Raw genomic sequence first — 26,476 nt, 5'->3', positions numbered from 1 at the left:
ATTCACATACACGGCAAAATTGTCTAACTCGTTCTAGAAGTCTCACACCCATCCTAAGTATTATTAAATCTCTTAGTAGTCTTCAGGTACCATAAGATACAAATTTCAGCCAGATCGAATGTAAAATCATGTGGATTAGATTATAAGATCAAAATGGCGGCTCTCTTTTTCACCACTTGATGGAACAATGAACACTTACTCCACTCCTACACTTAAAGAGCCTGAAGACACCAAGGAAGAGAGTGTAAAAGAATTGACCATCTCTAAGTTGCTGCTGCAGAAGGCTAAAATGAATCAAAAAATAAGTCTCCAGCACCTGAAAGATACTGCTCATACCTGTTCCTAACAGAAGGACACAACCCAAGTTCCAACATACCGAACAAGTTAATGACTCCATATGACTTGTCCTTTCCAGTACACGAAGAACACAAATTCTAGTCTAATAAAATCACGGACTTGCACATGTAGTTAAGTCAAAAGTCTAGATTACTAGACTGGGAACGGATCCCAATAGCAATATACCACAAACATCACAATGAACTATCCCTCAACTGCAAAGGTGTAAAAAGTTAAATAACGAAGAACTACAGTTTTTGAATGCAGAGGTGTACATACAAGCATCTTTTAACATCAAATTATGTGCACAGGAATCTGGAGTTGGTGTTAGTTGAGACACTAATTTTCAGCTCCCTCTGCATGGAACGGCTCAATGAAATGCATAAGTACGCCATGCTGTCAGCAGCTGGGTAGATAAACGTAGAGTTCTACATTTGTAGCAAAGTTCTCTTAAAAAAAAAAAAAAGCTCTAGAATCTTTTAAGTCTTTTTAAGCCTAAGACTCTTAAGGTTTCATGTTTCCAAGCAAGCCACTATTGAACAAAAGCAAGTTCTCTGCAAACTTAGCCAGACTGCATTGTTTTTATTTTAGGTATTCCTGAGCTGAGTATGTAATTGAAGAGTGAGTAGTGATTCCAAGCCTACTTAAATATATGTAAATATACTGGGGGGAAAAGGGTGCAATACTAAAACCTATCATGAATTGTGAGTCAGCGGAAACAGGGATTGCAATTTTACCTGCAGTACACAAGATCTTACCTCAACCGTTTCAACTGTCCACTCATCTACCTGTTCCTTCTCACTACTGCTGAACTGAGTCTCTGCCATGAATTGTCTGTTTACATACTAAAATAAAAATAAGAAAGGGTATGAAAGTAAAAGTAAGTGGCATTAAAGCTATACAAAATGACAGTCTTTCCAGTGAATACTACCTCAGTTGATTCAACTTCAGTTGGTTCAGTAAATTCTTCTGCTGCATCAGGCTCTGTAAGAAAAATACCATTTATGTGAAAAAAAAACCAAACCACAACTACATGTTACAGACCTAGAAGACACAAAGTCTGTTGAAAAAGTCTCCCCCAATACAAGTCGAATTTTAAAAAAGTCTGGTGCATTTTTGCTATAGTCATTTACCAAACCCATTTACTTCAAAGAAGTGTTCTGGACTACTGGTACACAGAAGTACAGCTAAGTGTAAAACTGAATGGACACACATTTACTCCTGAATGACATTAATACCCAGTTACTAGAAGCTTGCTATACATTAAGGAAAGAGTCGCCCTGTCATACATCTTCAAGGGGATGGGACTTTGATTAGATCTGAAATTAAAGCCTCAGTATCACTGACTTGTAACATCAGGTTTGTTTCTGAACCCAGAAGATATCTGACTGTACAAGGTAGACAAAAAAGGAAACTTGTGTCTTGGAATGAAGAAAACAAAAACGTCAGGACATTAACAGAGAATCAGCAATAACAAAGATTCCCAGAGTTTTGAACTAAAAGGCAAAAATTGTATTAAATTCTTGCTATGAAGAGTTATGTTCAGCTACTCCAAATTTCCATCTTCTCCACAACATATTCAAAAGGGAAAAAAGGTCATGGTATTTTTGCAACGTTTGGTACCACATTCTCAAATTTCTTAAGCATGTAAACATACTCTTCCCCTCTAACAATGGACATGGACTAAACTGGTGGGAACCACTGAAAATGGAAAAGCCTCAGGCAACAGTGTGTATTTATATATATATATACTATCAATGAACAAGATTTTGTTTATGAATCATAATGAGAATTTCTATAGAAAAAAAAGGAAAGAGATGTTGGCAATGATTTTAATTTGCATAAACTTGCTTCTAAAGAATGTTAGCCTGGGTTCTTATTTCACCAAGTGACACACTGGACAGACAAATGCTGAAATAAGTGTTCAAAAGCAAGCACTACTAAGTGACTTTGTTCCTTCGTTCAGCTGACACCCCACACTTTGAACACTAAGCCTTTCCTTGCACATAACAGAAGACATTTACGATATGATCATTAGAAAGGATTACAGTTCCTCCAAAGAAGTAGCTGCCAAGAGTCAGCCTTACAGAGCTCTTCTGGAACACTGCTCTACTTTTTTTGTCCTCATGGCTCAGAGCAGGGCTGAATGAATGGCTGGCTGCCCCCATGTACACTGCCTGGCTGGGTGTATACCTGATTATCAAGAAGTGAGATTTCTAGTCAAAACACTAGTACATCTGAAGAATTCTGAGACAGGCTTTTTCAAGCTTAAAACTACATCTGCCATTTAATAATTCTGACAAATCCAAAGAGACAAGACAGTACAACAGGAACAAATATGCTAGTCCCAAGGCATCTTCATATTCTTACCAGCTTCTGCTACAGTGTCTTCTACTGCAGGTGTGGGCGTTGCCTCTTCTTCCTCACATAATCCGTTTTGATGGTTATGCGTGCTATCAAAGTAACTAGTTTGAAGAATACGTTCAACAATCTCCTTCAGCGCTTTATCTGGGAAAATGGAATAAATTAGACCTTAAGAGTAACTTCACCTTTTCACAGTAACATCACCTTCCTTCCCAAAGATCCCACATAGTTTTTATTACCCTTTTGCTGGGTGCTGCCCCAAGCTAGTCCAGAGACACTACTGTTACCAGAATTTCTGCTTACTAGGTCATATTAAATAAATCAATAAATAATTCACTTCTGTTGAGAATAACCTGAAGGGCAAGGAGAATCTCAGAGCATAGAATACTCTTCAGAACATTTGTGAAACACTTCAAAGTGAGGTAAAGTTTATTAATTTAATTACCATACTTTTATTCCTGCTATTTAAAAATCTCAGGTTGCTTAGTTTTCAGTTTCGTAAGTTTTAGAAACTCACTGAAGTTCCTACTTTAACTGAACTATTTATGATTTCCTAATTAAAAAAAAAAAAATATATCCTTTCTGTAAGTCTATTTCTTACAAAACAACAGTCAGTACAAACAAATTCACACAGGTACCACCTTCACAAATGTTCTTCCCCTGGGGTGAAGTGGCTTAGAACAGCCTTTGTAAGTGAAATGAGCACAAGCTTGCACTCAGTGCTTCAGATGAATGCTGTGGCATCTTAAACCAAAACAGATCAGCCACACTGGCAAGGCAGCATTACTGACTGTCTAGGCCAGCAAAAACTAAGACTTAAAATGGAAGATTCACAATGTACGTCTGGCAAGTAATAGTCGCTATATGTATCAATGCATACAGAGAACATCACAGAAATACATTAACATTCATCCCCACTACAAGACAAAGCAAACCAGCAATGGCCACCAAAGACATCATTAAAAGCTCAACCTGAGATCCAGATACCAATACCCAGCCCAACTTCATCCAGTATGAGAACAAGTCTCCTTACTTAGATCAGCTCTCCTGAAAACTATCCCCATACCTTTGCCTTCCTCACCTCTTCCAAAAAAATATGTGGTACCTACCTTTGGTCTCTCACAAAGATCTAATATCACAACCATTTCAGACAAGTTCTTGCAGAACAAACATTAATTTAAAAAGTATTAACCTGGTACCTCCTCACCAAATTTCATTTCAACAATATAAACAATTTGAAGTTCTGCCACAAACAAGGAAAATCTTATTACCATTAAGGCCACAACATCTTACAATCTCCTGTGTATCATTCCTCAATAAAGCAGGTTTGATAACAATACCAATACTATCATTTCACTTTCTATGGACAGAACACAAAAAACTCCTTAACAACTCAAAATTAATATAATAAGGATAACCGAATAGGTTTTTTTTAAAAGGGGGAAAGTTATTAGCCATTTTACCTACAGAAAAGCATTACATCTCCCAAAACTTTCTCAAATCAATTATTTCCAATTAAGGGATTTCAAAAATTTCCTATGACACAAGAAAACAGGCAACTGCCTAGCAGAGCCATTTTCTTAAGGTCTTATGTTAAAAGCTACGTATCTGTGAAAGTTTACATTTTTGCAAGGAAGCAGTCCATCTGCAGGACCACACCCCAATTAACAATGTTAATCAATAAAAATAAGGCAAAACCAGAATGTTTTTTGCAACAGACAAGGGAAGCAGAACATGACACTAAATAAGGCCATGCCAATTTATATATTAGGTCATTCTATTGACAAAAGCTCCTTGTTCACACACACATTTCCAGAAAACAAAGAATTGCTACTAAGCACCACCAGCAGCAGAATACTGCTGAAACAGCAGGAACAGACTAAGCTTAAATACCAAGTGATGCTGCATCAGTAAAAAAATAAGTAAGCTACACAGTAAGTTCACACTTCACTAAGTTACTCTGTTACAGTACAGCTAAGGTCTGAAAAAAAAGTAGCTACTCTAAAAACTCACAAAGATAATTAACTGCCAAAGTTCTCTTACAGCAGGCATTGTATTTTAGTTCAAGCACAAATTCAGCATGCTCTTTCTTAACAGAGACTATACTTACAGGTTGTTCCACAAACTGGTTTTTCCTTCCCTTCCAGTAAGTCCCACAGGTGAACAGATGCTTGCTCGTACTGTTCATTCAACCTTAAAACAAAAATTAGTAACAGTTAATTCCTTACCAAGTCTTTAAATTACCACAAATACATTGTTAACTGACCGACAATTACAAAGACCAGTACCTAACTGTAAGCCTACCTCATGTTCATGTCTCGTTCAGGGTAAACTAGCTTGTAAAACTCATCCAGCATTGTCAGTTCCTCCTCTGTCAGCACCGGTACTCCATTTGATCCTTGCTTCAAGTCACTGCGCACTTCATCATCACCCAACTTGTCCAAAATAAACTGTAGCTCTAGTACAGTCTTCAAACGCTTCTGCTCAGCTTCTTCTCGCATCAGTTGCTCCCTGCGAGCTGTCTTTTTTATTGTTTTCTGGATCTGTTTAAAATGAGAAGACATTTTAAATAGCCTAAACTTTAATTCCTTAGGGGGAAAAATAGATTTGAAATGTCTTTTATCGGAAAGTACAGGTGGATGTTGCTGTTCAACTGCCACTTATCAATCTAACATTACAGCACAATGTTCTGTGAAATTTCAAAGAGTTATCTTATAAGCAGTCAAAAGCCTGCAGATTAAGACAAACTTCAAAATCAATACTACAAACCTTGGATCATACTGGATTTTGGATCATATTCTTACTTGAAGTCTGTATCTCTGTACGACTTACCTGCAGTTCAGCCAAGTAACTGCAGTTACCATGTCTAAAGCTTTACAGGAACTCATTATTTAAAACAAGCCCAGCTTGCTATTCTCTGCTTCCCTTATAAATTATTCTGTAAATACTAAGCGGTTCTGATCTAGATGAAACTGGCAAAAATACACAAAATTAAGTACCTTTTAAACAAATCTGGCTATTTACCACTTCCAGCTTCCATAACTCAAGGAGGACTTATAGCAATTAGGAAAGGTAGAGAAGGGCAACTCAACTGATTAAGGGAACAGAGCAGTTGCCTTACAAGCACAGCTTAAGTCCTAGGTCCTTAATGTGGAGGAATAAGGGTGATCCAGATTTTTCATAAAAGCCAAAAAGGCCAGCAGATAACATGAACCGAGAGCAGTTATTCACCATATCCCATGACACTCAGAGGCATTCATTGAAACTACTAGGAAATCAACTTAAACCAGATAAACAAAAGTACTTTTTTCTTACACACCACAGGAGGGAACTCATGGAATGTTTTGCCATGAAAGGTTGGGAAGATAGTATAACCAAGTTCAAAAAGGATTTAAATAAATCCTTGGACACGAGGTCCACAGACAGACACTAAAGGGAACAGGAATGCATCCACTCTAACATTCTCAGTTTCATGGATGCTGGAAGGGAATGGATGACAGTTAATCATCAGCCTTGTACTCTACATAGTACCTTCTACAACTGCTGTCATAATAATGCTCCAAACGCATTACTACTATGAACCGACAGGACATTTCCTCCTTTCTTATTCTTAAACCAAGGACCTAGCCTCCAAAAATTCAGCTTGCTCACTTAGTAACTACAAAACTTTAATCTTCTCTTTCAAAAAAATTAACTCATGACATTAACTTTCCAATTAAGCATCTAAACTTCTTTTTTAAAACCAAAGGCATCTAAAATCAACTGTATGAGAACTAACTCCAATCAGGAAAAACTGCAACCAAGTTTGAAAGCAGAGCACCAATTTATTACTTCTGGATTCACCTGCTGCTTATAATCGTCAGCTGACAAGGGAAATATTTCAGGACAAACTTGTTCAAAGAAGTTAGTTCTTCACTACTAAAACTGCAGAAATATACATGAAAACCCGATACAAAAAAAGCAAAAAAATGGCTTGGCTTTGAGGCCTACAAATTTACAAGCACATCAATTGCGTAAGCAGTTTACAATGTGAGGATGCTGACGCCCTTCAAATTACCACAGTCCATTCACAGATTAAATACACTCGTTAGACCAATCTGCTTCACTAACATCAACTACACAATACATACTTCCAACAAACAAATTTCCACATTTTTTTGCTCCTGAGATACAGCATCCCTGAATGGGACTGCACCAATGTTAATTCAAATTTTGATTTTTCCTGGCCAAAATAACTACAACTAGACCATGAAGTCTACCAATATTGCTGCTCTTTCCTTAGCTCATTAATTCTTCACTGCATTACTGCAATTCTTCACTGCATTACTGCATTTAGAATCTTCCAGTCCTGTGGAACGGGTTATGCTTTCAGCTTGCCCCAGAATTAATTCTTCCTTGCAACAATACTGTAGAGGTCTGAAGTGTGTCTTTGAGCAGCTCTTGGCACAAAAAATAAAGCAAAGCTGTTCATATAACTAGAAATGTCTACTAGAGTTTTCAAACTTATTCTTGATAAACTATGATTTTATACCCTTGATAAAACACCAAGCCAAAAGATCACCTGTTTTACTAATATTCAGTTAACTTATCCTTTACAAAAATAGTATTCATCTTGTCTCATACTGTTTCAGACTATTTGCAAGGAACAAGACAGCAAGAATCTTGAAAAGAGGAACTGCAATGCTTTCAGTTGCTGAGACTTTATACCCTACAGTAATACAAAGAAATGAAAAAACCCTCAGCCACTTGCCAAAGAGAGCAGCCCTGTGAAATCAATTTCTTTTAAGAAAATGTTACTATTGGCAGTTAAGTGGCTCTATAATGTTGCATAACAGGCCTTGTTTGCAATCACACTGTTTTCAACAGTTATGTTTTCTTAGAAAACTACCACATTATTTTTGTTCCCATACATTCATGTAGCCCATCAGAAAAATCTTTTAGGAATAGTCTTCAGAAAACATGATAAACTAGTACATGGAGTAAAAGAAAACAGCCAAATACACAAGAAACCACAAGCACTTCATCCTTCTAAAGGGGTGACTACTGCATCTAGCATCAGTGGAAAAAAAAGTTCAAAGACTAACTGTTTGGATAGCTCACATTGCACCACTTGCTCTTTACTTACGTCTTGGCTCAGAGCCATAAAACTCCTCTGCAGCTCTTTAGCAAATTCCAGATTATTTGTCACTTCCTGATATTTTGACACTGCATCCTTAAAAAAAAAAAAAAAAAACAACACAGAAGTAAGCCATCACAAACAGAACACAAAATACATACTTCCAACAAATTTCCACATTTTTTTTGCTCCTGAGACACAGCATCTCTGAATGGGACTGCACCAATGTTAAGTCAAATTTTGATTTTCACTGGCCAAAATATTGAAGACTTTGTCTTTAGGGTCTCTAGTTCCTTAGACAAATATGCTAAAGCATATGCACATACAGGCTCACACGCATTACATACTAATTTCATGTCTAGCTTTAGCCAGTTTCTGACAAAAACTAACTGCAGGACCAGGGAATGGGGGAGAAGAGTAAACTGGCAACTCAATACCACTCAAGAGATAAATGTTTTGAGAATTAATGCATTTTTATTTTGAGTCAGAGCCAAAATCAAAATGCTATATGGAGCATAACGTTCCCTTCCCCAGAAATCTATTAAGAAACGCTATTTTCTTAAATCTTATATTCTTATTTGCACCAACGCAATCCAAGCTCCTTAACGCAGTACTGAGTTTGCAGTACTGAGAAGTTACAGAAAATCAATCTGGGAAAAAAAAACCCAACGAAACAGCTAAGACATTTATACTCCTCCTGTGACAAAATTAATAATGGGTATGTTCTTGGTAAGGGACATTGAGCCAAAGAAAAAGTAAGGCCCTACTTCATTTGAAAAGCAAGGAACATGAACTGTATTTGTTAGGGATTTTTTCCCTTAAGGATTTCCATTTGTCATTTAGCTAAGAAACTTATGCATATATACATATCACACATTAGGTGATAAAAATTCATCCTTCTTAGCCGATTTGCAGAAGCAGAAGACGTAAGTGAAGTAAGTATTTTCAGCATTTCTCCAACCAAAAAAGATTTTATCATTATGAAGTCTGGTACTCAGGCTGTGGTCCCCATAAAATTGAACCATGAGCTTCCCTCCTCAATAGGAAATTTTAGTTATTTCCTTTGCTCAAACAGACAACTTACTGTGGTTTGTTTTCATAATATGCCATTAAAAAAGATACACAGATCAGTGATACTCCAGTTTTCAGTTGTCACAGACTAAAAGTGAAGTCTAGACAAATGAAAAGATCACATGGACCAAGGGAAGCAGCTAATTCCTTTAATTGTGAACAGCTGCAATAGTTGCAGGGTACTTATTTTTTTTTCCTTCACTTTTTTCAATGTTAAAAATCATCAAGAAAATGTTGATTACTGACATCTGGTAATCACTTTGTGTGTCAATATGCATATTTGCATCATACAACTGAATTTAATTTGGCATTTGCTTTATATTTACTACAATTGGAAAACTGCTGTTCAGTCAAGCTCTGTAATAACCTACTTCTAAGAACCAGCCCCAACAAGGAGAGAAGCAGCACAGATGCACTAAGTCCAGCTTATCTAGAGCATCACATCTGCTGCACTGATAGCTCACATAGGGACGTAGCTTATTTTCAGAGCCTTTGGTCTAAGAAATGTTTTTAACTAGACTGCACAGTATTTACAAGCTACCACTAAGTGACTAAGCTCCTTAAATTCTCTCTGGGCACATTTTCTGTGAAGAAAAGGATGATGTCCAGAGAACCTCAAAGGTATCATTTAATGCTTTCAATAGTCCCAGGTTATAACACATGCCAATTTTTACCACAGCTTCTTTACAGTCTAACCTCAACAAGCATAAAGCATTAATACATGTTCTTCTACCTGTTCTTTCAGTTTCCGATTAACACAAAAACTGCCATGTTCTAGGCAACAAAAAAAATGAGGCCAAATCAGATCTCAGAAAAATCTAGCTTTTACCAAAGGGAAAGGGGAAGCGAAATTCATCCCTCCCTTCCCCACCAAGATCACAAAGCAACTGAACAGAGATCTGTTGAGTGTTTTTTTTTCTTTTTACCAGTTGATCTTGATTCAGACGTTCTCCCTTGTTCATTCGTTCCTGGTAATCATCAAGTTTGCTCTGAAAAGAAAGAAAAATGCTATTATGAAGAACCAAAATCAGGTTACTGCTTTTTTCAACTTGTGCTAACAAAATTAGGTACAATAAAATTACAGGAAACATAGACCAACACATTACACATGCACGCAACCATCACATAGAAATTGTACCCAAGAAAAATTGTCTTCTGGGCTAAAAAAATATGTAAATACTTCCCCTAAGAGATAAATATTTTAACCATGTTTATTTGGCTATCACAATAGGTCTTCACAACTATTCTTAATTTCTGAGGAAATACACATTCCTTCTAATGGGGAAAGCACAATGCACACTTCCTTCAGTCCAAACAACAGAGCTGAACTCAGTTCCCAGTCAGAGCTTATTACCACTGTATCACTACAATACCAAAAACACGACTGCAAAAACCCACTGCCAATGCTATTAAAATTCAGAACTGTAATTCTTTGTAGTTGCATCAGTTTAGTTTTAAAGACTTTAAAACAGTTGCTAATCCTTTATGCAAGAATGCCCACCAACACAATTTGTATTAATAGCTCTAAAATATTTTTTGCTCAAGAGCATTAAGATTTCTTTTTCATGGGGAGAAACTGAAAAGGGAATTGTTAGGTTAATTTTCAGCAGGATCAGGTCTCTAATCTGCCTAAATATGAAACCATGGAAAATACTGACATTAGCCAGAAACAGGTAAAACTTATGCATGCCCAAGTGACAAAGATTCTACAGGCTAAGTAGAAAGGTTCTTAGAAAGGAAGCAAAGTCTGCACGAATAATACTCCCAACTGTTAAGGTCTAGGTTTTTGCCATATCTATATTATCACATATGATCATATCTTTTATGGAATGTGCCTTGATCTTATTAAAAGAAAGCTATCAAAATGAATACTTAATTATTACCTTTCCCAAGCTAGTATAAAAACAACATGAAAAAGCAAAGCAAACAGAAACACTTCATTCTGAATGAGAAAGAATCAAAACCCTGATGCAATCTTTGTTTCAGAGTTTATTTTCCACCAAGTGACAGGGTTTTTTTGTTATTGCTGGTTTTGGGGTTTACTATTTTTGTTAAAGGACATTTCAGTTCTAGTATTTTACTGGTATTTTTCTAGCTAATTGAACTTCTATGCTCCATCTCAGACCTTTTGGAAAGATAAGCCTGTGAAACAGTTTAAGAAAGCTCCTCCTACAAAGCATTCAATGCCAAGCATCATTTACTGAAACACATAACCACCCTTAGGAGACTTGGTCCTTCTGATGGCACCCAGTGCCAACAATTCATTTCTTTGGAAATCCTACAGGTTAGATGCAACAATTAACTACTTAATCTTTCAGTATCAGAGCCAGTAACGGCCTAAGCAAAGTCAAAAACGTTCCTGAGCTCCAAAAATACATTACTGGGAATTTCATGCTGGGGACAGACACTAGTAGGGTAATAGTCATCAAACTCAGCAGCCACAGTTGATAAAAAAAAAATATCAACAAAACAGCCCTGAAGAACATTTAGCATATTGGAAATATACACAACAAGAAATAAGTTCACTTTACTCTTCTACATACTGATTTTAGAATAGATGACAACATGGTTGGACAATGACAGAAGGTTGTTTTCATGATTTAAGAGAATGTAGCTAAGCTGTGAAGTCAAAAGGGAGGGTAAAGAGCTCAAACGTTGCAGCGCCCCAGTGCAAAGCCAGCGAAGTTAACTGACACCTCCACTGCCTAAGGCAGCTTAAATCCTACAGTGAACTGGCTTTGCAGACAAATTTTTTTAAAGTTGTTACTTGCTCAAGTCACTTGCTCCCATGCTGCAGATTACAATTCCCTTGATCACACACTGAAGCAATTGTTTGTGAGGCTGCACAGTAAATAGACTGCTAAGATGAGCCAGTTTAAACAGTGTCTACAAAACTACAAAAATGCATTAAGAAAACCCAACAATTTCTGTGATCCAGTTTCCAACACAAATCCATAAACAACAACAGTAAACCAAACAGGACAGAACATCAAATTCTAAAGGAATGCCGCTGAGGTCAACTTTGTTGAAGAAAACATATATTGCAAAATTACACTGCAAAACACTCATATAATCCATTTTGGTGGCTAAGGGCATAAGGGAGAGAAGAGACAAAAATACCCTAAAGAACTACAATTGTTTCTGCATACCTTTTCCATGCAGCCTTACTTCAGCATGGGTGGTATCTTCAGATTGAGAATACTGCAATAACATACTCAAAAAGTGGGTTAAGTTTTTCTTAAGAAAGATCAAATATTCCTAGGTCTAATGTAAATGCTTTGTTCATTTTTATTCAGTAGTTTATCAACTAAAAAGCAAGGGTAATATGTCTATTTCTAACCATTAGGAATAGAAGGAAAGTTACTTCTTGTCACTTTTTTCTTCGTTAAAAACATTCCTATCAGAAAAGCTAAAGAAGGAAAGCCCTTTCAGCTGCAATGCAGGGGACAAGCAAATGCGTGTTTAGCTTTATGTTACCACAAAGATTTCAAATGCCAAGTAAGTATTTTTCTATCATCTCAAACATCCAAATGCTGCATTACACAAAAATATTCAGGAAGCAAAATGCTTTCTTTTTAATCTATACTGTCAACTAACAGCAATCTAAAAGCAGCATTAGTGTTGTAAAATAACTGCAGTAAAATTTCTGCTTAGCAACCTACTGCATCTGCAAAAAGTAAAGATTTTCATAATTTCATCCCTCCTTCCACAACTTCATCCTCGCTCATCGTGGATATAGATCTTGACGCACAGCAGCTAAACCAGCAGAAAAAAAACCCACCACCAAATCAAGTTTCAAAGTGAGCACACAAATTGTCTATTAAACAGCTCATGAGTCAGCAGACCCCAGTTCTGCCGACAGCAAGCCACCATGCCTCAGCTCTTTTTCCACCAAGATGAAGTATTTTAGAGCTCCCCAGGAGAAAACCACTCCATACAGGCTACCAGGCATGGGGGAGGCATGGGGAAGGTGGTGGTGATCATTGCTTAAGTATGCCCTAGATTTTATTTTAGCAGGAATCCAAAATTGAATTACTTTATTATGGTGACAGATACCCTCCTCTCACTCTCAAGTTCTTGTTACCTCCTCTGAATCGCTTCAAAAAAGCAATCTTAAAGTGAGGAGAAAAAAAAAAGTATCAAAGAACCCCCCCAAAAAAACAGTTACATGACATTAGCTTCAAAAACAATACGTTTTTAAAATGCCTGACCACTCAGCTGTGCTGTTACAGTCATTTACAGTGCTATGCTATAAACTGGTTCACTGGAATGATCTGATTAAAAATAACCCTTAAAAAAGGGCCAGGAGCAGGAGGGAAGCACTATATTTAACCAGATAATTTCAATTGCATGGTTCATACCAGAAACAACAGGACAAGTGTATGTGACAAGCTACAAGGTGGAAGGGGAGAAAGTAACCCCTTCAACCACCTGAAGTAAACATTTTGTTAGGCACACTTCACTACAAGAAAAGATGGAGGGGACTACTGCAAGTCTGTTCTCTGAGACATCTCAATAACAGCATATATTTTTTAACAGCATCAAGCAATTAAGATAATCCAAAATTTGAAATAGCCGCCTAATACATTTTGCACTGAAGCAAGGAAAAGCTAAGCTACAAAACAGAAGCTTATTAACCTGTTTCACATTTGTACATTGTGATTTATCTGCTCTCCACCATTATCTTGACGCTCACCAGTTTCAGTTCTTAGCAAAGACTGCCCAAAAAATACATATATAAAAATCAAGTCTTCCCATTTCTTCAGGAAAAACAGGCAGAAAAACAATCAAAAAGGTAAAACTATCAGTTTAATGAAACATGGAAGTTCAGAATCTCTCAGAAATGGCCAGAGTTCTCACACTTACTGTCTGGGTACACTTCCTACTATATATACACATCTAAAAAGTCCCAGGAAGCTGTTTCAGTCCTGAGTTACAACCAAGAAGCTGTCATAAAACATTAACATCAATACTCTGGAACATAAAACGCTTACAGGTCTTCTGTTTAAACTGCACTTGATTTTGAAATAACAATTGTAAATATTCTTGCATTTTTTCACCAAAGTCTGCTAAGTTTAACAGTTTAGAGAAAAGTATCTCCACACCGTATCGGCTTTTAAGCAAGTGACAAAGACACACCAATTCTGAAGACCGCAGTCTCCTGATCAGCTTACCCCAGAGGAACTGATCACAAAAGGGGTATTCTCCTGCCCACCCCGTGCCAACAAGGACAGCCGTATGGCTAGACTGACACCTGGGTCAGCAGCCTGATGCAACCAAACCCATACAGAGCCAGAGGTATAAAACCAACCAGGATGGGACCCACTCCTTCCCCCAAAGAAATGCAGAACCAATGGATACATGCAATCTTCAAAATGTAAAGCTTTTGAACTGAGTTGACAACAGAGAAAAAAAGATACTACTTCTTCAGTAACCAGAACTAAGTTAAGCCACAGATGAATGAAACTTCTAAAAATTTTGGTAGCTGCGTATGTATGATCTCCTTCCAAATCACCATACAGTATTTTGTATAGAAACACCATGAACCTACAGGTAAGGTGAGTACACTGCAAGAGACCTAGATTTCATTCTACACATCATTTATTTTCAAAATGAGTTATTTTTACAACAGCAAGTGAATCCTAGAACACAAATTGGGTTCTAGAACACAAACGGGGCTCTCCCAACACATTCTGTGTATCTTTTTCTTCTGAAAAAAAAACCACAGCATCCACAAAATATCAAAAGCATCTGAAAAACTTAAATAACCCAAAGATCTTCCACAGCTTGTAAGACTCATCACGTACCTGCTTAACAGAATGTGCTATGAGACATAACCTCTATGCTACATACGACTGTTAAAAACAAAGCAGAGCCAGCTGAAACCAGAAAGTACCAAACAACATCTAATTTCACAGATAAACCTGCTTGATTTTTCAGAGATGAAGCTTGGTTATCCAAAACTGCTATTAGGAGAGGCTTCAAAGAAAGATTTGGGTTTTCAATACACAGTTTCAAATGAATTTTACAATTTATTGGTTTCAAAATCATATTTAATTTCCAAAAGATAAATTTCAAACCAAGCTTCACAAGGAAAGCTTCTGGAGACACTCACAAGCCTTGAGCATCCAAGTGGCCCAAATAATCATGTAAAAGCGCTTGAAAGTGTTGCTACCAACCAGCTACTTGAAGCATGGCACTCGTCTGCTATCATTAGCTACACATACAAGAATAGAAAACTGATCCCAGCTTTTACTATAGGTTTGTAACCGTTCCCCATGGGAAACCCAACATTGTATTGAACCAAGTCATATCTACCTGAAATATCCATCTACTGCTCCAGTGAAAACTCTTGCGTAAAAAGGACAAAACCACTTTTTAAGTATTCATTTTTAAACCCAGTCAGGATTACACTTATTTGGAAATTCAGAGACAGGCTGATAAAGCAACAGCACCTTCAGTTACCAGCTACAGCTAAAACATGCAGTCTTTTTAACTGTATATGTCAATCTCAAGCCATGTCAAGTAGTTTAACCTAACAAGTGTATTTCATATTTACAGCTGCCCAAGAATAATCTTTGTGATCACCTGCCCACACCTTAAACCATGTCTTAGCAAATGAGGTAATTTATCCAACAGAACATTTGGTTTTAAAAACTGTTTTTACATAGCTCATGCTGTATTACACAAGCAGGAAGCAAAAATAACTTTTATTTGTCATTGTATCCAAACACTAGTTTGGTCTACACTCAATTGGCTTAATTTGGAAAGGTTTTTTCCCTCAAAGAAACCCAAAAAGCACAAGCGGCAGGGAGAGTAAGAAAATCCAAGTTTTACTGAAGTTATTTTGTCCCAGGGAACCTGGAAAGCTAGCAGGGTAGCTAGTAGGATTCTCACCTCAGACACCTAACAAAAGCCTAGAGGAGTTCATGCAACTTCTAAATGAACTAAGCTTGCCAACATCCACTCCCCAGTTGCATGTCTGAAGGTCTTGTAGAGAAATCTTCAATTACCCCCCCCCCCCCACGAACACACAAATACCTAGTCATCTCAGAAAAAAGGAGGAAATCAGGATAGCATTCCCATCATTCCCAGATACAAAGAGATGAAGAGAACACAGACGTTTTCAGGCCACGTTTTCACATACATTTTTCAACAGCAATTCAATTTATCCGAGTCCCTTTTAACACAGGCAATACTCATTCTTCAAAATAACGAGGCCACTTTTAGGAAGAGAAAATGGAAGTACAGGTAATAATCTAGATTTCTAGTCAATATAGAAACATTCAGAATATATAAAACTAAGTTAAAAATATTATGACTTGAAATTGTGTACTCTATTTCGATGGTCACCTCAATTTTATCCTCAAGAGTTTAGAACGAAACACATGACACTAAATTACTTCAGAATTTCTTCTTTCTTCATAATGAGTGACCTTTCCTCAACTAAAAGCTGCAGACCATTTAAAACCCAAGATGGTACCTCTCTTACAGAGCAATGTTTTTCATCCTTCAAATGCATGTCTAAGCATATTTTTTTATTTGTTCTCAAATACAAAGCTCTCAAAATCACCTATACTGGCCTTCATTATCAGCCAATGACAAAGAAAGGTTTAAACGTTCAACTAAGCACAAGTCTTTGCACTGAGATTTACTGATTTTTTTTTTCACCCACTCCTGTCAGTGCAGTATCCAGTACCATTTTACTTTCTGGATGGCTAAAAAAATAACAGATATTGTCAAAACATGCAACATAAAGGAAAATTAATCCATCTGTGTAGTTAAATAAATTTATTGACAAGTAAAATAAAAATACAGATGTCCATGCGTACAGTAAGTTGTTTTCAGGACAGTAAGCACACAACACTATTGACGAGTGTTGTTACTAAAGGACTGTTGATTCCTCCACCAAGGGAGAGGCTCAAACCCACAAATCAGTAATCCTGCTTTGATACACCAAGAACAATTTACCTCCTTACTTCTACAGTGTTTCAGTGAGAGTCATCCTTCAGTAAGTTTCAGAACTTCCTCAGCCTGTTAAAGACTCAAGAGAAATGTTTGAACTTTAACTCATCAGTGTGAGAGCACACTTAGCTTTTCTTTTTCAAGATCCAGCCTTTGCCTTTCCTTTTAATCCCATACGTGCCTCAAAAACAGACGCTTTAATTTTAACGGAACACCTTTCAGCAGAAGCCATTTCTAGCAAAAAGGCACTTCATCCCCTCTAATCATTTGCTACGATACCATATTTATAAAAAAATAGTGACAGCAGCCACAGATAATACAAAACCCACCCAAAAAACTAGGGCCTTCGTGAGACCAGTATCACCAATTTTCACCCTCTCTTGCCAGAGCAATAGAATCCCACCCATCCTTGTAACTTAAGATACTATGGAAGTTGACTGAAGTCCATTCAAATGGAATGGAATGGTGAAGGCAAGTGTAAAAATAGGTGTAAATTACTTATAAAATAAGGTAAATAAAAACACTACTAGAAAGGAAAGCTGACCCGCACACCAGTAAGTGTGCTTATCCTCTTTATTACTTCCAAGTACAGAACAGATCAGCAGAATGTTCACCTGCTAATTTTAGTTTTAAAGACACGTTTTGAACATCATAGAACAATATTTTTAGAGGATTTCTGTGTGTTAGATACAATGATTGCTTCAAACCATTCTACTGTATTGAAACAACTAGAGGCGTACATAAAGATCTGTAGTCTTGCTCAAGTTGAGGACCACTGTTCTTGTGTGTGCGCACATTTATATGTATTAATGACAAGTTTAAGACAGACATCTTGCCTGTCTATACATTACAGTATTCAGACAAGCATCAAGAAAAGATCCTCTGATTCTGAAACTTATCTAAAAGCTCCTAGCTTGCTGCTTTCTCTTATTTCATTGCTAAAAAGCAGGAAAATCCCACACTCATTTTTTAAGTGAGAAACTGAACTGCACACATCTTTAGAGGTAAGGCGCAGCTTGTTTCATTTGCAACTGACCTGTACAGCCTAATTTAACACCAGTATTTCTACTTTATACAAATACAGAATACTAGTCTAGACTACCATGATCTAAAGTGCTAGTTAAAATCAATAGAAAAGTACTTGTGCCCATTCACTTCTACGAGCAAAAACAGATTTAGGGCTTCAACACTGACATAAAATTATTTTGTCGTATTCCCTCATTTTAGCTTAGTAAGACAGAGTTTTGAAGCAAGTCTTCAGGCTACAGGTACATTAGCCTTTTTTCTGATCGACACCTCATGCTCTGTAGGTTGGAAAACTCGCTGAGGCTCATTTAATCTAGCAACACCGAGCACTGAGTGGGTGCCACATAAACTGTAAGTAACCACGACACCCTTTTTCTCTCCTGTCACAACTCGAACCCGTCCAAGGACCACGGATTTAGTCGCTGCTATTTCTAAAAATAACTCCTTAAAGGCCGCTGCCAGCTGACCTAAGACTCCCAAAGGGGTGAGCTTAGGGCGATGAAAAACGAGAGACGAAAAACCCGCTGGGTGGGGTGGCCGGCGGCCCCCGGCTTTGTGCAGGCAGCTGCCACAATGCAGTTCCGTCGGAGAGGCTGAGGCGGCCTCCGCCGCCGCCATGTTAGCTCCCGCTTCCATGTGCCCGGGCTCCGAGGGGAGCCCGGCGCACCGCAGCCTCTCCCCGCAGCTCGGCGCTCCGGGGCGGGGAGGGGGAGCGCTCCCGCGGCGGCGGCGGGGCTCCGGGGCGGGGGGGAATGGGGGAAATCGGGGCCCGTTCCCTGCGGCGAGCCGAGAGCGGCGCTGGGCCTGGCCCAGCCGAGGGAAACAAAAGGCGGAAGGGGGGGGGGGGGGGGAAGGGAACCGCGCCACCGAGGGGTCTCGCCGGCAGCGGGGAGGGGGCCGCGGCCCCGGGGCTGGAGGCGGGCGGCAGCCGCGGCCCCTCCGGTCGCTGCCGCACGGGGGTGCGGGAGGGGAGCGCGGCCCGCAGCCTCCCTCCCTCCCGGGGCCGCGGGAGAGGCCGGCCCACACAATGGGCCGGGGGACCCCCGAAAGGGAGAGGGGAAAGGCCGGGAGAGAGACACTCGCCCTTCTGGAACCTTCCAGCGGGCGGCCCCTGGGGGCGACGCCAGGAACAACCCGCGCAGGCCGCAGGCTCCCTCACCCAGGGACCGGGTGGGCACGGCTGAAGGGACCGGCCGGCCTAAGAGGAAGTAAACCAGAACGGGACCGATCGACGGCCCCTTCAGGCGGCCCGGCGGCGGGGCCGAGGCTCGCCATAAAGCAGGACCCCCGCAGGCTGAGGAAAGGGGACGAGGAGGATGGGCGACCAAGGGCCCCGGGGCCCACCCTGGGGGCTGGGAGGGGGACGGGAGGGCCGCCGAGGACGGGAGGGCACCTTTTTCTTCTCCAGGTTGCGCAGCTTTTTGTCGATCACTCCCAGGATCTGCTTCATGGCCTCGGTTTGCACCGAGGTGATGCTGCCACCCGACGCCTGCGGGGCGGCCGCCGCTGCCGGGGCAGCCTCACCGCCCGGGCCCGCTTTCCCGCTGCTGCTCGCCATAGTGCTGTTGGTAGCCGAGGGCATCTCTGCGTGAGAGAGGGAGAGAGGAGAGCGCGGGCGCGTTAGGGGGAACGGACCGCCGGAGGGGACACGAGGGAGGGCGGGCGCGCACACGGCCGCTTCCCCACGCCCAAAGGCGCGCGCGCGCGCACACACGCGGGCCGCACCTGCCAGCGCGCGCTCACACCCACCCCCCCATACACACCCCAACCCAGCCGCGGGGGCGCGCCGGGCCGTCACGTGACCGCGCCGCCTCGCGCCGCCGCCGGCACCCCCTCGCCCCGCCAACGGTCATTCCCCTCAGAGCTCGCTCCCTCCCCCGCCGGTGTCCGGAGGGCCGCGCCACCCTCCTCACCCTGTGCGTGAGTGGCCCGGGGGAGGGGGGGACTCAGTGCGCCGCGCTCTCGCTCTAGGAATGGCTGCCTCAGCCGACTACCGGCCCCGCCGCCCGCGCTGCTCCTGCTACCTCTGCGCCGCGATACTAGGGGAGAGAGCGAGGGCGCGCACGCCAGCGCGTAAGGCAAGGCGGCCCGGGAGCGAGCAGCGCGGGGTCCTCGCCGCTTGGGTGTGCCCGCCGAGAACGCCTGAGCCCGCCCTCCACCGCTCCGCGCCGCCGGCCCTGCCCAGTCGGAGGAGGCGCTTCCCGTGGGGGCGCCGGCTGGCGGGGTCCTTCAGGCGCGCGGCGGGCGCCTCAGCGCCAGACACAATAGGCGGGCGGAGCAGCCTGCCCCCCGGCCTGCCGCGCGCTGGGCGGGGCCGCGCCTCCCACGGCCTCGCGCTGGGCGGGGCCGGGCCGCCCGCCAAACAGCCGCCGGCGTCGCGCCGCCCCTGAGGAGCGCGGCCTCCCTGAGGCAGTGGGTCTGGTGTGGCGGCGGTGCGGGGGGGTGTCGCCTGAGCGTGGAGCCCGTCGTGCCTTGCCGGCATTAAGCGTGACTCCAAAACGTGTTTCATGCTTATTCGTGCCTTTAAGGCACGTCCCTAAAGCTGTGGGAGGGCTCCGGAGAGGTGGCGTGCCACAGGTGTAATTGGGCCTTAATAACTGCGTGTCAGTCGCTGCAAACGGCTGCCTCGTTTGTCTTTCATATTAGGATTTGTATTAAGAGGTACCTGTATCTCTCTACATATGCAATCCCTGAATACTACGTAAGGTACTTTAGTTTTACATATTTCTGTGACCCAGAGCTGCACCATGTCCAGATTGCACTTGCTGAACCTTTACTTACATGCTGACAACAAATAATTACTTCAATATTAAAGAAGTGATACCAATACAGCATCAGGTTTTCTGTGAAGTAAAGATAACTTTTGAATGAGTGCTATGCCTTTTTAGTGAGGTGCAACTCCAAAATTAAATACTTTGTGGTCTGGGGAGCTAAATAACATTAGGAAGGTTTTTAGTATTTACTCAGTTGTCTTTCTGGAATTAATGGATGGAAGATTTTTGGGAATATAAGGCCCTGAAAATTCAGTTCCCAGTAATTGCAAATTGGAGATTGAATTTGTGGTGTAATACCAGTTTAAGATTATACCATTGGTTTTTAAGGCCGATTTTTTCCGTTATCTGTTTAATCATTGGATCCACACAACTGACTACATTGACACAAGAAGTGCTGTTTCTTGAAGAAGGGGACTAACCTAATGGTTCTCCACCACGAGAGAGATGTCTCAATACTCTTCCTCACTAAATCTTTGCATGTAGTCATGTAGTCCTTGCCCTTCTTTCCATTCTGATTCTTGCTTCCCTGGAGTGAGTGAGAGTTGATAATCCTCCAAGAAACTGCTTTCTTTGACCTCATGCTGTAGCAGTTAATTTTGAATGGTCAGATATTTTTTTTTTCATTCCATCTGTATGGAACTACTTCCTATGCCTCTATTTTTCATGTATGCCTGCATTTTCTGTAACAGCTCAATGCTTTTGTTTTTTATATTAGATTGTTTGCTTTCCAAATCAACTCATTTTGCATAATCAGTTACAAGACAAGTGAAATAAAACACCCAACCCAATTGTTTCAGTTGAATAAATGAAGTATAAAAGTAATAACTTCAAATATTGAAAGTCCATTTTTTCACTATTCACCAAGATTTTATTGATACCATTTGCAAGATTTAATTTTTGTGCCCTTACGTCTCCAAGCTCCTTACACAGAGGTTGAAATTACCTTTTTTCCCCAAGTCAAATACAGTTTTTTCATCAACATGGGAAGCACATTGAGGCATTTTGACCACAGAATGTAATTCTTCAAAATAACGTGGAATTGTTTCATCCATTCCTATTTATTTCTCCTTTATCTTACATTGCCATTGCAATTCTGCGTAAGCTTTCGGCACTCAACAGTTTAGGCAAGTTTTTCAGCCAAGTAAAAGGATCCTAATACAGTTTGTATTCAAAACCTGTATTGCTGAAAAGCTTAAAAAAAAAGAAATCTGCAATAAAAGAAAAATGGAAGCTGATGGGAGAATTGGTAACAATAAATTAAGAGTACGTGTTGGACCACAATAAAGCCCTTATTTTGTCCACCAGCATGAGATCTTCTTCATGGGAAAGCATAACACTATCTAGTAAATGTTCATAGTCTAAAAAAAAGTAAAATTAAAAATACTGCTCCTGAGAGCAGTTATTACATGAGATTACATGAGCAATAATTACATGACAATTACTGCATCAAAGCTCTTCATAATTACACTCAATGCCTTTTTGGTTAGCCAAAGATGGAATTGAGGCTACTGCTAAATTTATATGCTAAAGTGTAAGTAACTATAAGCAAAGCATTATAAGCAAAGCATTAAGTAATTATCAGGGACTGCAAAAGGAGGGCTTCCATATTGTACTTAAAAAAGAGAGACTAGTAATTCAGCATGGGGTAAGCTTACTAAATTCATTTAACAGATTCTTACTATAACACAGCAACTTTATACAAAAAATATCGGTCACTGTTCTGTAATAGCATAACCCACCATCAGTACTATGCTCTGATTGCTCTGTGTAGGCTCCATTCCTGATCTCCAGACCCTTCGGTAGGCTCTTGGAGCAGCCTGGGAATCACTGAAGCATGCATGATTCTCTATTCTATGTCAACTTTAGAAGTAAAACTTCCGTACTGCCAAAATTAACTCAAAAATAACTTCCATACAAACAAACTGTACTGCATAGTCGATCTCAGCTCTTAAAATAACTTTTAATACTTCATGTGCTTATAGTTTTAGGCAGGTCATGCGGTCATATATTCATCTACCTCTTTCATACCATTCCTTTCAAAACAGTGACCACAAATTCGTCGTACTTGTGTGCCAACAATATTGATCATCAACACCTGACAGAGAAAGCCCTGCATCAGAATTCCCCACCATCAAGTAGGAGTTGAGACCTCAAACTCTTTACTTTAAGGAAGTGTTGAACTACTGCTGATCTGTGAGTAAGCTTTATCCCCCTAACTTCGGGCATGACAAACCTGTAATTAACATGTGGCTCTCAGCCTTTACATTTCTTAGAGATAAGTATCCCCTTACCACACATGGTATGATCTCCCTGTAAATCTGGATTTGGGTCTCTTCACCTTTGACTTCTTTGATGTTGGCTAGCTGGCTGAAATCCCACTTCAGCATAATTATGGTGCAAATCAAATCTTACTTGTAGGGAGCTGGCTTTGTATTTCATGTTTGTGAGCTGTGTAAACGAAGATCATCTCTGGAGTTGCTGATTTTGGAGTCACATTTGTTAAGCCACTACACAGAGGTAAGAGAGGAGGGGAAGTCTCCCCAGCAAAAACATATGTATCACTTCCACAAACACGAACCTTTAGACCACAAAATTGCTGAAGGTGAGGGAGGCTTCGACCTCCCTGCAGGCAATGTGCGGATCCAGATTTAGGAGACACTTAGCTTTGCTCTTTGTGTTCCAGAGGAACCTCTCCCATGCTAGATCTCCTCTGGGTTTTCATTCATCATTATCTTACATCATCTGTAAACCAGAGATAGATGTATTTAAAACATATGTAACCAGCCAGTTACATGAAAAATAAAAATGGAGGGAGGAAAGAAGTCTTAAACTGATTGGTGTAATCAGGGCTCACCTGTTGTGTTTATGTTCTGTGTGAAGGGTTGTCTCAGGCAGGGTTTTTCTGACCCCCCTTTATATCACTTTTGTTACCCCTGACACACCTTTGCAGCCCTTCCCATTTCAGATTTCCTCCTGCCCTCTTGCTTAGCGACTTTTGACCAAGCCAAGCCTTGCCACTCCCTCTGGGGAAAATCCTATAGGAAATTACTACTAGTCCCCAGCCCTGTTCTTTCTCCAGGGAGAAAAGAGAAGAGAGGAAGGTCCGGGGGGGGGGAATGGGTGTGTGGAGGGAGAGAAACAAAAAGTTTGCTTTTCCCCAGTGTCCTAAGAGCTACCTCCAAGCAATCTGTGGTCTCATGTTAGTTCCTTGTGAGCTCCAAGGACAAGTTGTGTCTCCCTGCAGCTCTGCATTGTTCTGACCACTCCTATACAGGCAATCAGAGCACACAAATGGAGACATGCTTCTGTCTCCCCAAACCTGGTACCTCAGCCCTGTGTCCTTCCATCTTCTTGTTACTCGCTTCTCCAAAACAGCAACCGGTCCTGTACCTCGCCAGCTTTCCCACCCTGTTGATATGTTCTTGGCTTCTCCAAACCAGGAACTGATCCACAGCGCGTAGTGTTCTCTCCTTAATTGTGGCATCTGCTCCCTGTTCATACTCATAATTATTCTGAATAATATAATGAAATAACATAATTAATATCTTGCATTTATTCTCTGTTGTATTATGGTTTTTTTAAGTAAGATCCGTAAGACCAAAACAAAATTTCCCTTTTTGCACATGATCACAGATCTATTAATCAATTAGTTCCCTGACTGATCTTGTTGAATGTTATGGGACTTCAAAAGCCACTGAGAGTATGACAGTAAGAACAGGGATAGCAATAACCACAGCTGAAGTTGAAAAGCAGATCCTATTCCACTGGTTGGGCACAGAAGATAAGTACCAACCTCTTTTTCCAGTTCCCAGATGTAGTATACAAGAATTACGGTTAGAAAAACAAACCAAGCAACATACTTTTAAATTATAAACCAGCAACATTTAAACTGGAGTAATGAAGAGGGGTCAACAATAGCCTTTATTTGCCTTTAAGGTTACAAACTTATTTTGGACAGTAGAACTGTATCTACAGCAATACCAACACAGAGCAGGAGTCATGTTTGAGAACAGGAGCCTGGGAGAATCTGAACTTTCACTCAGTTTTACTGTCTTAAGAAGGGCCCACTTTGAAATTTTCAAAAACTGTGGTTTCTCCTGCTTATCAGGCAGTTTTGGAAAGTTATTCCTTTTCTCAGACAAGAGAGATTCCTATTCTATGTAAACCCACAGGCTGGCTAACTTTCATAACAAAATTAAACCCAGACAAAATAAACCTCTCTGAATAAGGACTGAAAAAAAGCTCAGTATATGTTTTTGGCTTAATAAAATGAAATCAGAAAGTTTTTATCACAAATGTTAAACATTGATGTGTTAGCAGCAAGGTCAATAAAGAATTCAAAAGATATTTGGGTTCAATGATATGTTTAGTCAAAACTAGCATGATTCCAATCCAATACAGCAAAAAATAGATTAAGTGCCACCAGATCTTAGATTTCCCCACATAGCCATTGATAGGAAGTCATTATAAAATGTATTTCTGTTTCTACTGATATCACACAGTTCTTTGGCCCTTTCATGAAGCAATTGTTTACAAAAGTCTTCAGCTTCCAGAAGTAAATAACCAGGCTGGGACACTGCTACATGCACTGTATGCAAAGTAGATCAAGCATTCATTTTCATGTACAAAGTCCTGCCATAGGAAGGAGTAGGTTGGTCATACATACCAATGAAGAAGTCTCACCACTGAAAAGCAGCTCAGAACCTTAGGGCTTTAGATTTGCCTGAATTAGCTATTTTGAATGGGCCCAGCATACCATGCTATCCAGACTGTTCTGTGCCTGTCCTCCCTCTAATTTACTTTTCCAGTCATCTTTTTGTATTTGTAAATTATATTAAGTAATTCTGTATTTATTTCCCCGCTGTTAAGGAAAATACTGGGTAGTGTTATGACAAATGCTGCAGCTCCAACCAAAATATCTTCCTAAAACAGCAATTTTCTGTTCAGGTTTTTTTTTTTTTTTTGCATGTCAGCCACTTTACTGTATCACAGCAGTTTAAACGAGAGTATTACAAGGCTGTAAGTCAAGCTTATCACAGTCTTAAATATCTCAGACATCTGCTTCTGGAGAACATCTGGAGTGGTTGTTGTCCAAAACTTGTAATCACCTCAAAAAAAATATTATCCTTTTCATTCCAAAAAGCTATTCTCTATAACTGTGGAGATAAAATGGCGCTGACCGAAAGGCTGTTCAATCCAGTGCTGAAAGACATCATAAAAATCAGTTGTTGGAGGGCAAAAATATTGTCAGGGAGCAGCAAGGGCCAGTTGCTCCCGCGGGAGGCCAAATTTTACAGCAGATGGAATGAGTAACATGGGGCTTGTGATGTATCTGATGCCAACTTTTTCTCTCTGTTTCTATGAATCTATGAATGGAGAAGTCCAAATAGCTCTTCACAGTCAAATGGCCAGGTCCAGCTACTACCTGCCCACTTAGCCCCCAGTAAATTTGTGCCTAAACTTTTCATTTCTTCAGGTGATTTGATCATGCAGTCATTAGAAAAAGTGCTTTGTTTAATGATATTCACTATGTATTCATAGTCACAACACATGGTTTTCAAGTGAACCTGAAGGCTGCTAATCAAACCTCGTGCTCTCCAGCTGGCACATCAAAATCTTCCTGCATATCACATACATAGGAAAGGTAAAGGAGTAATAAATTTGAAAGTAATTTGAAGGTGAAGGATGACTGGTTAATTTAAGGAACGCATAATGCTGATGTAGGACAGGCCAAACTCAGGATGCAGTTTAGTCCCAGGACGGCCTGCTAATGCCAGCCTCCCAGGCAGGTTATTTTAATGCTTCATGATTCTTACTGATGAAA

At 40.4% G+C, this 26,476-nt stretch overlaps 1 protein-coding gene and 1 long non-coding RNA gene across 3 annotated transcripts in view; one reads left to right on the top strand and one right to left on the bottom strand.

The window, feature by feature from the left end:
• Positions 1–19,987, bottom strand: part of CAPRIN1 (cell cycle associated protein 1) — a 37,324-nt gene extending 17,337 nt beyond the window's left edge. The window contains exons 1-9 of one of the 2 annotated variants that reach the window (XM_037401852.1): positions 19,792–19,987; positions 19,272–19,462; positions 9,814–9,876; positions 7,826–7,912; positions 5,005–5,243; positions 4,811–4,893; positions 2,707–2,844; positions 1,268–1,320; positions 1,095–1,181 (exon numbers count right to left, since the gene is read on the bottom strand). In XM_037401852.1, coding sequence (XP_037257749.1) covers positions 1,095–1,181; positions 1,268–1,320; positions 2,707–2,844; positions 4,811–4,893; positions 5,005–5,243; positions 7,826–7,912; positions 9,814–9,876; positions 19,272–19,460 — 939 coding nt within the window. In that variant the 5' untranslated portion in view covers positions 19,461–19,462; positions 19,792–19,987. The remainder of the gene's footprint in view (positions 1–1,094; positions 1,182–1,267; positions 1,321–2,706; positions 2,845–4,810; positions 4,894–5,004; positions 5,244–7,825; positions 7,913–9,813; positions 9,877–19,271; positions 19,463–19,791) is intronic. The other variant, XM_037401851.1, reaches the window with a different exon arrangement.
• Positions 19,988–20,080: 93 nt separating this feature from the next.
• Positions 20,081–26,476, top strand: part of LOC119154411 — a 34,134-nt gene continuing 27,738 nt past the window's right edge. Inside the window, exons 1-2 of the long non-coding RNA XR_005106454.1 lie at positions 20,081–20,290; positions 22,698–22,845. This is a non-coding gene — a long non-coding RNA (uncharacterized LOC119154411). The remainder of the gene's footprint in view (positions 20,291–22,697; positions 22,846–26,476) is intronic.

This window comes from Falco rusticolus, chromosome 10 (genome assembly GCF_015220075.1).
Source record: "Falco rusticolus isolate bFalRus1 chromosome 10, bFalRus1.pri, whole genome shotgun sequence".
Taxonomy (NCBI): Eukaryota; Metazoa; Chordata; class Aves; order Falconiformes; family Falconidae; genus Falco; species Falco rusticolus.
Note: the sequence above shows the minus strand (reverse complement) of the source record. Positions and strands in the feature narration are given on the sequence as shown.